The sequence below is a fragment of the Trichechus manatus genome, unplaced genomic scaffold (assembly GCF_000243295.1).
Source record: "Trichechus manatus latirostris isolate Lorelei unplaced genomic scaffold, TriManLat1.0 scaffold00306, whole genome shotgun sequence".
NCBI classification, from domain to species: Eukaryota; Metazoa; Chordata; class Mammalia; order Sirenia; family Trichechidae; genus Trichechus; species Trichechus manatus.
Window position 1 is genome coordinate 240587 of NW_004444242.1, and position 13568 is coordinate 254154.

Below are 13568 nucleotides of genomic sequence, written 5' to 3' on the forward strand. Positions count from 1 at the left end.
ATTACAATAATCATCTGTGCAAACTTACCCTTAATCAATGCAATTTTTCCATCATCATTAATACCTCCTTTCCCCCCCTCTTAGTTATCTAGTCCTGCTATAATACCACAAGTGGATGGCTTTAACAAAAAGAAGTTAGTTTCTCACAGCTTAGGAGGCTGGAGTCTGAATTCAGAGCATCAGTTCACGGGGAAACCTTTTTCTGTCTGTCTGCTCTAGAGGAAGGTCCATGTGGATCAGGATAGCCTCTTCTCAGCCGTATCCACAGGCATATATTTCTCTGTCTCTTGGCTCCTCGACCCCTTGGCTCAGCCTCTGCCCTGTTCAGGAAAGTGTTACAAAGCTCTTTATCTGTGACAATAAGTGCCCAGAGGCACCCCACTCCACCAGGAAGCCTTCTGCCTGAAGGCACTCTATGGATCCATGGGTCGACTCCTGAGCTTTCTCACTCTGGTCTATTGGTTCTGCTGCTGCCATTTCTCTGCCAACACTTCTAGTTATCTTACACCATCTCTGGTGTTACAGCTCTCTTTTTGTGTCTCCTGGTTCTAGGAGGTTCTCAGCGCAAGCACCCCAGTTCCAAAGGACTTGTTCTACTCCTCTCCTTTTCTTGGTGCTATTGAGTTCCTTATCTCCGCTTGCTTCTCTCTCCTTTTATCTCTTGCAAGACAAAAGGTGTGAATAAAGTAAGGGCATGACTTGAACAAGGGTGGCAAGGGTGGTAATTGGGATAAGGATGGTGACTTGAGTCATACCCTCTAGTAAGGAAGTGATTCAAGATACATCTACCCCGATCCTGTCTCATTAATATAGCAGACAATTCACTCTCAAATGGGCCGTAACCACAGGCATAGAGGCTAGGATTTACAATACATCACAAAATGGAGGATAATTACATCAGATCACAAAATGGATGAGACAGACACACAATACTGACAATCATGGCCTAGCCAAGTAGACACATATTTTTCAGGGACACAATTCAATTCATAACACCACCTCCCTCTCACCCCTGATAATCACTAATAAACTTTGATCTCTACACATTTGCCTTTTCTTGTCTTTTTATATAAGTGAGGTCAGACAATATTTGTCCTTTTGTGATTGACGTATTTCACTCAGCATAATATCTTCAAGTGCCATCCATGTTGTAGAATGTATCAAGACTTCATTTTCCCTACTGGCTGTGTACAATTCCACTGTATATATGTATCACATTTTGTTTATTCCATTGTTGATTAGCATTTAGGTTGTTTCGCCTTTTGACTATTATGAATAGTGTTATAAGGAAAATATATCTGAAATAGAAGTAAAAAATATTTGTTGAATAAATACACTGGTATCTTTCTTTCAGATTTGAAAGAAATCTGAAATCTATGTGTTAAATACCATGTTTTAATTTTTTCAAGAAAAATCGATGACGAAGTTTAACGTCCATAGGTAATAGCTTCCCTTGCCTTTTCTAAGAGGCCGAGCAGGCCTCTTATGGGTAACCTTTCCAAAATAAACTTGTTTGCCTTACTGTCATTAACATTCACTTTCTCTGTGATTCTGACAGCTCTGAGGATTAAATTCTCTGCGTATCAATTCGGATGTGCTCTATCGTGTTTTAATCAAAAGAAACATCATTTTCTCTCTGCAGTGATAAGGTACAGTAGAACGCCTGCATAGTCTTTCACAAAAGTCATTTCTAAAGCGATTCCCCTTCCATGACAGCCACTTGTTTGTTATTTTTGACTTTTGAATGATAAATTAAAGGGCTACCATTTATTAGAGAAAGAGATGATAATTTTTCCTTTGGGTAGAAAAGGTCAATGGAATTTCTAAACCCAAGACTTGGAAACAGTCGATGGGCATCAGTTTAAGTACAGCAGCTGGAAGCAGAAATCTCAGCTGGCTGATTTCTTAAGAAGTCAGCAGTGAAACCAATTAATAGGCAGAGGATGAAAGACACTATTTTGATTTTTAAATAAATGTGCAGATGAGACACTGCAGATGAGAAAGAAAAAAAAAAAAATAGCATTTACTTAAGACCTATGACCTGTGCTAGTCAAGTTCACAGATCCAATCTCATCTAATTCTGTCTTAAGAGTTAGGTACTGAGATCCGTTTAATGAAGAAGAAACTGAGAACTTGATTGATGCAGCTTAGCTAAGTGATGTCTTTTGTTTTAAAGCCCTCTCCGGCCTCACAGGAAGGCCTGCACTCTTCTACCAGATGCTATTAAAGGCTAGGAGTCAGTAGTCAGGGGGGTCTGGTCATGAACTGCATTTAAAAGTCATAAAGGAATTTCAAATGTGCCTAAAAGGAAGTGAACTGGTTCTCTTCTGATTTAAATGGAAGCAGAAGAAAACCAAGGAATACTACAAGTTCTGCTTTCCAGACAGCAAGCACTGGATAAATAAAGAAGACAATCTTCAAGCAAATTCCTTCCTCCTTTGTTTCATTTCAAAGAATGAAAGAACATATACGGCCCTTTTATGGAAATGCCCATAATAGTATCTCAGCAGTAGATATTCCTCAGTATCTTTACTTTTAAAATGGGATGAATATCTTCCCTACTAGACTTGCAGCATTGTTGTTATCGCTGATGCAGAATTGAACCCAGGTTTCCGGCATGGAAGCCGAGAATTCTACTACTGAATCACCAATGCCTTCATTGTTATAATGGCTCAAGATGAGGTAAGATATTAGATGTTACAATGTATGGAAAATATAAAGCAATTTAGAAATATAAGAGATTGTATTTCTACTAATGCTGAATTTTGGCCAAGTTAAATTTTTTGTTTTTTTGATGGTAAGCAGTAATTTTATTTAGTATGAGTTGCTTTTTGCCAATAAAACATTTGCAACAAAAATGATCAGCTGGTCTCAAGTAACCTAGCTATTACATATGCTAATATTTCCCATGAAATGGAAGACTGCAATAAAACTATTCCAAGTCTCAAATTTCCACATTTCTATATTTTGGGCACAATTATTAAGGGGAATAGTGCTATAGCAAAAGACAGGTTTTCACTCACTCTACTTCAGCCTACTATACTAAGTTTTACTATTAAAATTCTTAACTTTTATTTCTGAAGGCTGAAAATTTGCTCCCAAAAATTCCTTATTTAGTGTAGCTTTGGCCAGTAATAAGAACAACATTTTGCTTACAAAATTGAAGGCTTTCTACAACACTTTTAAATTTTGTTTTTCCACCAGATCTTATCTTTCAGAAATACTCATTTATTTCCCCTCTCATGAGAGGGATGACTACCTTTCTGCATCATGAAGGTAATAATCTAATTCCTATTTCTCTCAAATTCTCCCCCTCTGGAGACTCAGTCAAAATGAATAATAAATTCACTGGTAAGTCTGCAATTCAGATTTCACGAAAGCATGCAAATTCTTCCACAAGCAAAGTGTCAGTGTTGTGAATTTGATTTTCTAAATTTCATAATCCTTGATAAATGGAGGCACCGTACAGTCAGTTTACACTTTTATATAGGATTTCAGAGCATACAGCAAATAGCTTGAGATAAGCCATATTAAGTAGCTTAGTCCTTTTTATAATTAAAAAAACTACAAATATCAGAATATTTTTAAGTATTTTTGTTGTCAGACTAATAAATAACAAGTCTTAAAATATCTGTAGATGTAAATCGTTAACCCTCCCAGCTCACTGTGCCTCCCCTGGACTGTTCTACAGCACAGATCAACAAGCTGAACAGACTTCTCGGTCTAATATAGTTGCTGCAAGGCTTTCACAAATTCCAATTCTGTAATGTAGGGTTTCTTTCATATTTATTTTAAAATATACAAATAGATTAAACTATTAATATAAATATTTTCTCTCAAATATGTTATATTCTTTTGTAAAAGAAAAGGCTTCCAAACATTTACAAAGCAATCTAAAGGTAAGTAAACTTGATTTCAGGATTATTACATTAACCAAAGGAACTTCTCAGACGCTCCTATTTAAAAGTAATGCTCCCTGGCTTCTTCACATCAACACTTCACGATGGATCCAAATCCAATGTCTTTACTTGATTGACTTCAGGGATCACTGCCAGTGATAAAAGTACCTCAGAAAAAGGTCTCAGGACAGAGCGGACAAGTGGATTTGTTGCTCGACGTAAACCATTTGTACAAACAGGCTGAATGGAACTTTTTCTTGCAGGTTCTACAGGCTTTTTTTGGGAAGAGAATAGTTGAAATCATGAGTGACTGAGAAACAGATCATGCAGTCTTCAACACCCTCAAAATGTTTATCGACATTATTTTTCCATAACGCTAAGCCTTCCATAATACTTCCATTCTGATGGGTGAGGTAAGCGCTTAACTGCAGCATCCAGTTCCGCCACTGCTGCACAGCACGCCCACTCTGTTCCCACTTTGCACCGTTATGGAACCCAGAGGGTAATCGGAAGGCAGCTGTGGAGTTCAATGACTATGTCCTCAATAGTATAAGTAGCCATTACTTCACGAGTGGTAGCTCGAGCTTTAACCATCATGCCATTAAACAGCTGCGTACTTGTTTGCACAGAAGATATTTCTTGAAAAGAAAGCACGTTGCTGACATATTTGCTTGTGAATCTATCTACAATATTGAAAATACGCTTCTCACTGCTATTCCACCACAGCCTAACCACAGCGGGCAAGTCTTTTAAAGTCATATGATAGACTGAACAAGCCAAGTGTGGAATCTGGTATGGAAGAGTTGCTGTTTCTCTAATACTCAAACGGAGCTCCTCAGTAAAGAATGTCTTAGGGTCCTTATTTGAGAACTCGAGAACGGACTCTCCAGACGCTGGATTTTCTGGCATCAGCCTGAACAGGTGATAGAGCAGTTTATTCAAACTCTTTGTTTCCCGAAGGTACATCGAATATAGAGCCCGAAGCTGAGATGAAGCAGCTTTGAAGAAAGTAAGCATTAATTTCCCCGTGAGGAGGTATCCCAGAACGTAACAGAAGTCCTCACTCAGTGGCTTAATGGTTACTATCGGTCCAACGGAAATACACCCCAAAACATTCTCTAGTAAGTCCTCTTGAGTACTAAGAAGAGACATCAGCACTGCCAGCGGTGACAGGGCTGGCTCTTCTTCCTCGTCTCTGTACGACTTCAGATTATCCTGACCATACTGTGGTAATTCAGGCATCAATTTGTAGAGCATGTAATATGCAATGATTTGCACAGGTCTTGCTCAGAAGAGGAGCAGTAGGGCCAACGTATCTAGCGAAGTCTGGAGATGTTCCGGGAAGTTTCTTTTCTGGCTGGCAACAGATCTCCCAGGGAGTTTATGACTCAACAGCTGATCCTTTGAGATATATGTTAATGTCTCACACATGGGCTTCAGCAGTGCATTTCTGAAAGGATGTTTCAGACGGATCTTTGCTTTCATCAATATAGTACAGATCATCCTTAGGCCGGGCCAAAAGTACAGGTATACATTCAGCAATTAATTTTTTCTTTTCTTCTTTTAACAAAAATGGACAGAGACTCTGAATGGTATGCAAATTACCTTCTGTTAGTGGAAAAAAACTGTCTTCTGAATTCCTATAATGAAGTTTTACGTCCTCAGATGTAATGCTTCAAGAGAAGACCAACTTAATGATGAAAAGAGACCAAAGGGTGCCATTTGCTTCGGATCTGCTAAATATCAGTCTCAGAAAGCCAGAAGTATCACCAAGTGCACACAAGTTATCACACATGACATTCATTCTCTGAAGCGTTTCACAGAACTCGGTCAGAAAAGCAGGCGGCTTGTCTAGTTCTTCACACCACTGCAGGGAATAAAGCAGCTCTGCAATTATTTTCACAAGCTCATTGTTTTCTAGGACTACTTCCTTTTTCAGTGCAACTAACATCATTTTGCTCAGTAAAGCTCAAGTACACAAATGGCTGGGAACGGTCTTTATATCTTCTTCCTTATATTCTGTTTGGAAACACTCATGATTCAAACTCAATCTTCCTTCTAAAATAGGCCTGTGCAACCACTGCATAGGAAGGGACTGTCTCATCTGCCCCCATTCACTGTCATTTGGCATAACACTTCCAATACAAACCCCCAGAAGGTCAGCATCTTTACTCTCGAGCAGCTTATTCAGGAAATCATCAACAGCAGACAAGAGGACCTGGAGACTTCCGACATCCAAAGACGAAGACTGAACTTGGTTCTTGAGCCAAACAGCAGACAGATGTAGGAAGGAACTCTGTTTATATGTATTGTCAACTTGATGGACCAAGAAATTTACACCAGACAGCCAGGTGTTTTTCAGTTTACAGATAAGAGAATCTGGTAAATGTGTTCTTTCTTTGCTCTGAGCACACAACTGAAAGAGAGTTAATAACAAATCCTCAGACGACGGCATAAGCAAACGTCCTTTCGCTGAGCTGAAGTAATTATAGGCCACATCACAGACATGAGACACTGGTGAGCGGCTATTTTCAGCTTCTGACAGTGTCTTTGTTTTGGATAAAGTTTCATGAAGTTTAACAATAATTCTTTCAACATATACTTCTCCAATCAAGTAATCATTTTCGATATGCTGGGATAATACCAAGCTTAGAAAGGTCCATCTTTCTGAGAAGTAAGATTCTGAAGATACTGTGGATTCCAAGCCCATATTACACAGGTGATCTGCAAAGTTTACCAGTTTCTCTCCAAGGATATCTCCTTTTAGCCAAAGACTTACTAAAGCATGTTTATCTGAACTAGAACATGCCTTTTCAATAACCTGAAGAAGAGAATCCCATTTCAGCTCCACCTCAGTTAAATCAACCAAGACATCTTTCCTTTCCATATTACTGTCACAGCAGCAGAGGACACTGTATAAAATGTCCATGAGGAAACCAGCATCCTGCTTCTGATCTTCATTTAGCCAACCGAGTAGCTTCCGGTATAAAAACTGCACAGCAGGATTTTCCTGTGCAAGTTTATTAGCTATTACCTTTGCCGATACTCTCTTTCTCATCATCTAGTAGCACTTTAAACACCTGGCTGGAAGAGAAGGTGCTGAGCAGAGTGGAAAGAAACTTTAGGTGTTGCTCTGATGTTTGTTCAGTGAAGTAATTAATGCTCATCTTTGCTAGTTTGCAGACTAAGTCTTCCAAAGGTTTTTTCCTTAGAGGAGATACGAGGTCTGAAAGATCCTGAGTGAGAGGTTCGGTAACTAATTCAGAGCCTTCGCTGTTCTCTCCTTCTGAAGATACACCTTTTTCATTCTTTTTATCACTTTCAGAGATCTCATCAGCAAATCTAACCTTACCAACGTTTTTCTTGTTGGACTTCAATGTACTCTTCAGCTTCTGGAGAACCTGTAACAGGTTAGATACACCCAGAACAAACTTATCAGCAGCTTTTGGCTCATTAATTTTCTCTATGCAGACCTCTGACAGTCTCTCCCAGAAATTTAACAGCACTTTCCCCAAGTTGTGAGCCATTTTATCACCCTTTCCATATCTGCCTTGCTTTCCCAGGAACTTAAAGTTTCGGCTAAATGGTGAAATAGCTGCCCGTTTTGCAATCTTGGCTCTTTGAGAACTGCATCGACAAAAGGGATCAACTGATCGTTGACGAGCATCTGTTTCATCTCTTCCTCACCTAAGTTCTGCGGCGTTATAAAATGCAGGCACTCAAAAAAAGCAGCTACTACAGCTGAGCACTCTGAAAAGCTGGCTTTGATTCTCTCTGTTGACAGCCCCGTAACTAGAGAGGTGAGGAAATTTTTGAAGTCCAACTTTGGATCTGTAATGGACTGAGGGAGTTTGCTGATAAATGGCAGAACGTAAGGATATATAACAGTGGCCAGGCCCTGAACACCTTCACGAACTACAACTGACAGCTTGGGAAACACACTTTTCTTTGCATTTACATGAGTCCAACAGTCCTCGATAGTAGTAAGCATATAAAGGACAGCTTCCCAGAGAGCTGGGCGTACAACAGGGTCACTATCATCAATGCTAAGCAGAACATATGGGCTCACTTTGGATGCTTCATCTTTCATCAACCGTGGAATTCGCTGGCACAAAGCAGAAACTAATTCAAAATAAGCTGAGCGGATCTGAGTTATACTGTGTTTTCCATACTTCCAAAACTTATTGTGTGATAAAAGAAACTTAAATTTCTCCTCCAGAGAATCAAGTTCGTTATCAGGCAAGAGGCAAAGCAATTCCTTTAAGGCCAATAAGGAACAAGCTATAAATCGATAGAATTTAGCTTCTCTTTCTTCCCCTGGAACAGTTTGGGGGGTCACTGAGCGTGTCAGGTGTTTCTTTTAAAAGATGATTGTGAAGCACCTGTTGAGACTGAGGCAGCTCAGCTTCTGTGTCCCTTGTCTCTTCAGCGTCTGCTTCTGTTTCCTGTGGCCTCTTGGCCCTCGGGCCTCATGTTGGCTTCTGCCCTGCTGGGGCAAGTGTTCCAAAGCTCTGTAGCTCCACTGGTGTAAGTGCCCGGAGGCACCCCACTCCACCAGAACGCCTCCTGCTCACAGGCACTCAGCTCTCTCGCCCCGTGGGTCGGCTCCAGCGCCATCTCGCACTGGTCTCCTTGTTCTGCTGCTGTAGGTTCTCTGCTGCTGTTGGTCCTCTGTTACTGCCGTACGTCTATCCATTCTCAGTTTTAAAACCGCTTCCACATTTTAGGTATCTGTTAGAGCAGTACCCCACTCTCGGTACCAAATTCTTTCTTAGTCATCTAGTGCTGCTATAACAGAAATACCACAAGTGAATGGTTTTAATGAAGAAAAGTTTATTTCCTCATAGTCAAAGTAGGCTAAAAGTCCAAATTCAGGGCGTCACCTCCAGGGGAAGGCTTTTTCTCTCTTCGGTATTTCCCCAGACTAGGAGCTTCTCGGCGCAGGGACCCCAGTCCAAAGGACACACTCTGCTCTCGGCACTGCTTTCTTGGTGGTATGAGGTCCCGGCCCAGTTAAATTTTTAACAAAGAAAATGTTATGGTTGTCATATTTCAGGTTCCTATATTCACAGTAGGAAATTGAGAAAGGTACTTAGTTGGGATTGAGACATTACCCTTCATGCCCTGAGTCCTATAATTTTGTAAGAAGCCCACAGAGTGTGGGAATGGACAAGCTGCCAAATGATCCTATGACGAGTTACTACTCATTTGATTGACTGTGTAATTCATTAGCCAGAGCTAGAGTGCCAAAAATAATGCAATCCTCCTTTGGTCCCTAAAGTGTTTCTCATTTTCAGGGGATTCTTGTATCTGTTGAACCGTCCCTGAATGTTCATTAATGTCATTGTGAGGTAAATGTCAGCTTGAAACGAAAGGTGACCTAAATGCCATGGCGCCCTAGGAGTATTAAAATAGTGTTCATGAATTAATGAGCCTAATGGGCACTCATTCCTTATGCTGAACAAGTTGCAGCTTCTCACACTGCCCTCACCTTCAGGCTTAGGAAATCCGGACTTTCCTCAGCCACCAGGTCACAGTGTGTAAGAGAGTGCCATTTGGTAATGACTTACAAAATGAGTTGGCATTATTATTTTAAATGTTAATCATGCACATCAAAAGCGCTTGGACCGCTTCCCAAAATAATATAATTCTAGCCCAATGGGAGGCAGTGCTGTGTCAGAGAAAAAGCTCAGAAATAAGAATCAAGATACTGAGCTGCTTGTGTCGTCTTTGGCACTGAATAATTGTGCAAACTCAGAACATGCAATTGAAGTCCTCAACAGGTTTCTCAACTTCTAGTCCCCCCTCAAAATCCTGTGTATCATTTCTATAATTTAACATATTAACCTTCTTAAAAATATAATGGAAAAACAGTATTTAAAAGGAAAAGCAAGGTTTGTCCCCAAATTTTCTCTATCCATTGCCACCAGGATACCAGAATGAGAACTATCCACTTCCACCAGGATGACCCCAAAGTTATCTATCTCTAAATAATGTGCTTATAACCTATGAGTCATCAGTTTTACACACTATAAATTAAAGTTCTGTGAAGATAGTGGCAAATTTACCTTAACTACGTAGTACCCTTCCCCTTTAGGAATCGTTGGGTATTGCAAAAGGTTAACAGGATCTGCTGCTAAGCAGAAGGCTGGAGGTTCCAGGTCAACCAGAGGCATCTATGGAAGAAAGACTGGGCTATCTACTTCCAAAGAAATTAGCCATTGAAAACCCTATGGAATACAGTTCTACTCTGAGACACATGGGGTCACTGTGAATTGAAACTGACTTGACGGCAACTGATTTTTTTTCCTACCCTTTAATCTCCTAATATTTGAAAGTAAATCCCAATTTTTAGTTCTACTTTAGTTGAATATGTGAATTTGAATAGTATATTTTAACTTCAGTTTTGTATACCTTAAACTTTCAATGGTGTCATTTGATTTTAGAATCTGTAAACTGAGACTATTTGCTGGCCCTTTGTTTCTGTGGGTCTCCTTTTGCTACTTCTCTAACCCCGGTGTTTCTCAGTGGTGCCTTAACTTACACATCATTAAGAAAATGCCCAAAGTTCACATTTAGCCCCATAGCTGTAATAAAGTCACCCATGGTTGGTCTACAGATTTATTCAGAAAGTTATAACCTGATAAACTAATTTTATGTTATTTTGACTGTGCAAGTATTCTTCAATGCAAAGCTGTGTTGTTGTGGAAGTAACATAGTCTGTTTTTCTTCTCTCAAAACTTTCAGAATTTTCTCTTTACCTACGTGTTCTGAAATTTTATAAAGATCATGACTAGGTGTTGGTTTTCTTTAAAATCAATCATGTTAAAATTGACGAGAACAGGACACAGCAAGTTAGGCTCCCATTTAACAATTTCTGCACAAATTATTCAGTGACATTAGTTATATTTTTCACAAGGTGTCAGCATTCTCATTAATAGTGTTCTGGTTGTTCCAGTTCTAGTACTGTAGTTTCCCTGCCCCCTTATCTTCTCATCTTTGTTTTAGAGCAAATGTTGACCTTTAGGTCTCATACAAATTTTTTTTTAGTAGAGCACCTATCTTATGGATAATATCCATTGTTTCATATGCCACTCTGCTATTTCTCTAAAACGAGATCCTAGGGAATAGTTTTGGTTCAAGGTTTAAAGACTTCTCAGAGGGATATTCTCAGGGAGTCTTCTGGTCTCAAACTGGTCCAGTTAGTCTGGATTTTTTTTAAGAATTTGGGGATTTTTTCCTACATTTTTCTTCCATTCTGTAAGGGACCATGTATTGTGTTCTTGGTCAGAACAGTCGGTGGTGGTAGCCAGGTATCATCTAGTTCTTCTGGTCTCAGAGTAAATGAGGTCATGGTTCTTGTAGGCTATCAGACTTATAGACTTGTTTCTTCTCTGAGATTTTGGTTACCTTCTCACTCTTTCACTCTTGCCAAGTAGAGTTATATCTTAGATGGTCATTCACAAGCTTTTAAGACCCCAGACGCTACTCAATTTCACTAGGATGTGGAACCTGGACTTTGTGAACTATATAATGCCAATTGGCCGAGTTGTCCCATGAGACTATGGCTTAAGCCTTAAAACTTAGAAAACCAATCTCAGAAGGTTTTTAGTTATGTCTGAGGAGCGTCTTTCGCTGTGTCTTCAATGAATGCATGTGCCTGCACACATATATCCATATTTATTTACATGTGCATATAGATACTTCTATCTGTTCTCACATATATATATACCTGTGCCTACCCTTATACCTATATGCCCGTACCCATCCATATGTGATCATACACTCATTTTTTGGTCTATGTTAGAATTTTTGCCATCTTATAAATGCCAAAATCTTTAGTACCAGCATCCTTTTTTATTCAGCATTTCTCAGCAACATCATTTACTTTTGTCATGCTGTACTCACTATACCCACCCACATTTGGTCCCACTTTTTTAATCAACAAAAATAACGGGTATCTATGATCAAAAGTATGCTTCCCCCTTCCTCCCTCCTCTTCTTGGTAACCACTAATGAACATTGGTCCCTTTATATATATATATATATATATATATATATATATATATATATTCTTGTCTTTTTATAAGAGATGGATCATATAATGGTTGTCCTTATGTGCTTGACTTATTTCATGCAACATTATGTCCTCCAGGTCCATCCATATTATAATATGTTTAGTGGACTCATCATTGTTCTTTATGGTTGCTTGGTATTCCATTCTATGTATGTGCTACATTTTGCATATCCATTCATCCATTGATGGACACTTCTGTTATTTCCATTTTTTTGCTATTGTGAATAAAGCTGTAATGGACGTAAGTGTGTATATGTATGTTTGTATCACTACTTTTAGGTCTCTAGGGTATATACCTAGGAATGGGATTGCTGGATCATAGGGTAGTTCTATTTCTAGTGTTTTGAGGATGGTCCAGCTGTTTTCCATACTGATTGTACCATTTTACAGTCCCACCAACAATGGATAAGGGTTCCAGTCTTCCCAAATCCTTACCAACTTTGTTGTCATCTGTTATTTTATTTATTTATGTATTTATATCAGTGCCATTTTAGCTTGGGTAAGATGTTATCACATTGTACTTTTGATACAATCTTGCTTGCTGAAAGTGAAGAGTACTTGAAGCACTTACTGATGAAGATCAAAGACCACAGCCTTCAGTATGAATTATACCTCAACATAAAGTAAACAAAATTCCTCACAACTGGACCAAAAAGCAACATCAGGATAAGCGAAGAAAAGATTGAAGTTGTCAAGGATTTCATTTTACTTGTATCCACCATCAATGCCTATGGAAGCAGCAGTCAAAAAATCAAAGTATTGCATTGAGCAAATCTGCTGCAAGAGACCTCTTTAAAGTATTAAAAAAACAAAGATGTCACCTTGAGGACTAAGGTGTGCGTAACCCAAGCCATGGTATTTTCAGTCACCTCATAAGCACGTGAAAGCTGGACAATGAATAAGAAAGACCAAAGAAGAATTGATGCCTTTGAATTATGGTGTTGGTAAAGAATATTGTATATACCATGGATTTCCAGAAGAATGCACAAATCCACCTTGGAATAAATAGAACCAGAATGCTCCTCAGAAGCAAGGATGGCAAGACTTTGTCTCATGTACTTTGGACATGTTATCAGGAGGGACCATTCCCTAGAGAAGGACATCATTCTTGATAAACTAGAAGATCAGCAAAAAAGAGGAAGACCCACAACAAGATAGAGTGACACAGTGACTGCAACAATAGGCTCAAATATAGCAACGATTGTGAGGATGGCACAATGTTTCGTTCTGTTGTATATAGGTCTCTATGAGTCTGAACTGACTCGATGATAGCTAACAACAACAATGGCATTTTTTCATGAGTTTGTTGGCAACTTAGATGTTCTCATTGATGAAGGGTCTGTTCATGCACTTTGCCCATTTTATAATTGTGTTTTTTGTCTTTTAGTTGTTAGTTGTTGAAGTTTTCTATAAATTCTAGAGATTAGACTCTTACCGGATATGGCACTTCTGAAGATTTTTTCCCAGTCTGCAGGTTGTCTTTTTAGTCTTTGAAAAAAGATTTTGATGAACATAAGTTTTTAATTTTTAGGAGATCACATTTATCTATTTTGTCTTGTTCTATCGGTGCATTTGTTATTATGTTATATATG

The 13568-nt window shown here is 39.1% G+C and overlaps 1 protein-coding gene across 1 annotated transcript; it reads right to left on the reverse strand.

Annotated features, from left to right (window-relative positions):
• Positions 1–4041: 4041 nt before the first annotated feature.
• LOC101356021 (E3 ubiquitin-protein ligase listerin-like) lies at positions 4042–10075 on the reverse strand. The gene is given in 9 exon segments (XM_023725404.1): positions 4042–4182; positions 4184–4359; positions 4362–4421; positions 4424–5348; positions 5350–6928; positions 6930–7434; positions 7437–8232; positions 8234–8281; positions 9968–10075. Coding segments are annotated over 9 exon segments (4311 nt in total). The 3' UTR covers positions 4042–4068.
• Positions 10076–13568: the final 3493 nt, after the last annotated feature.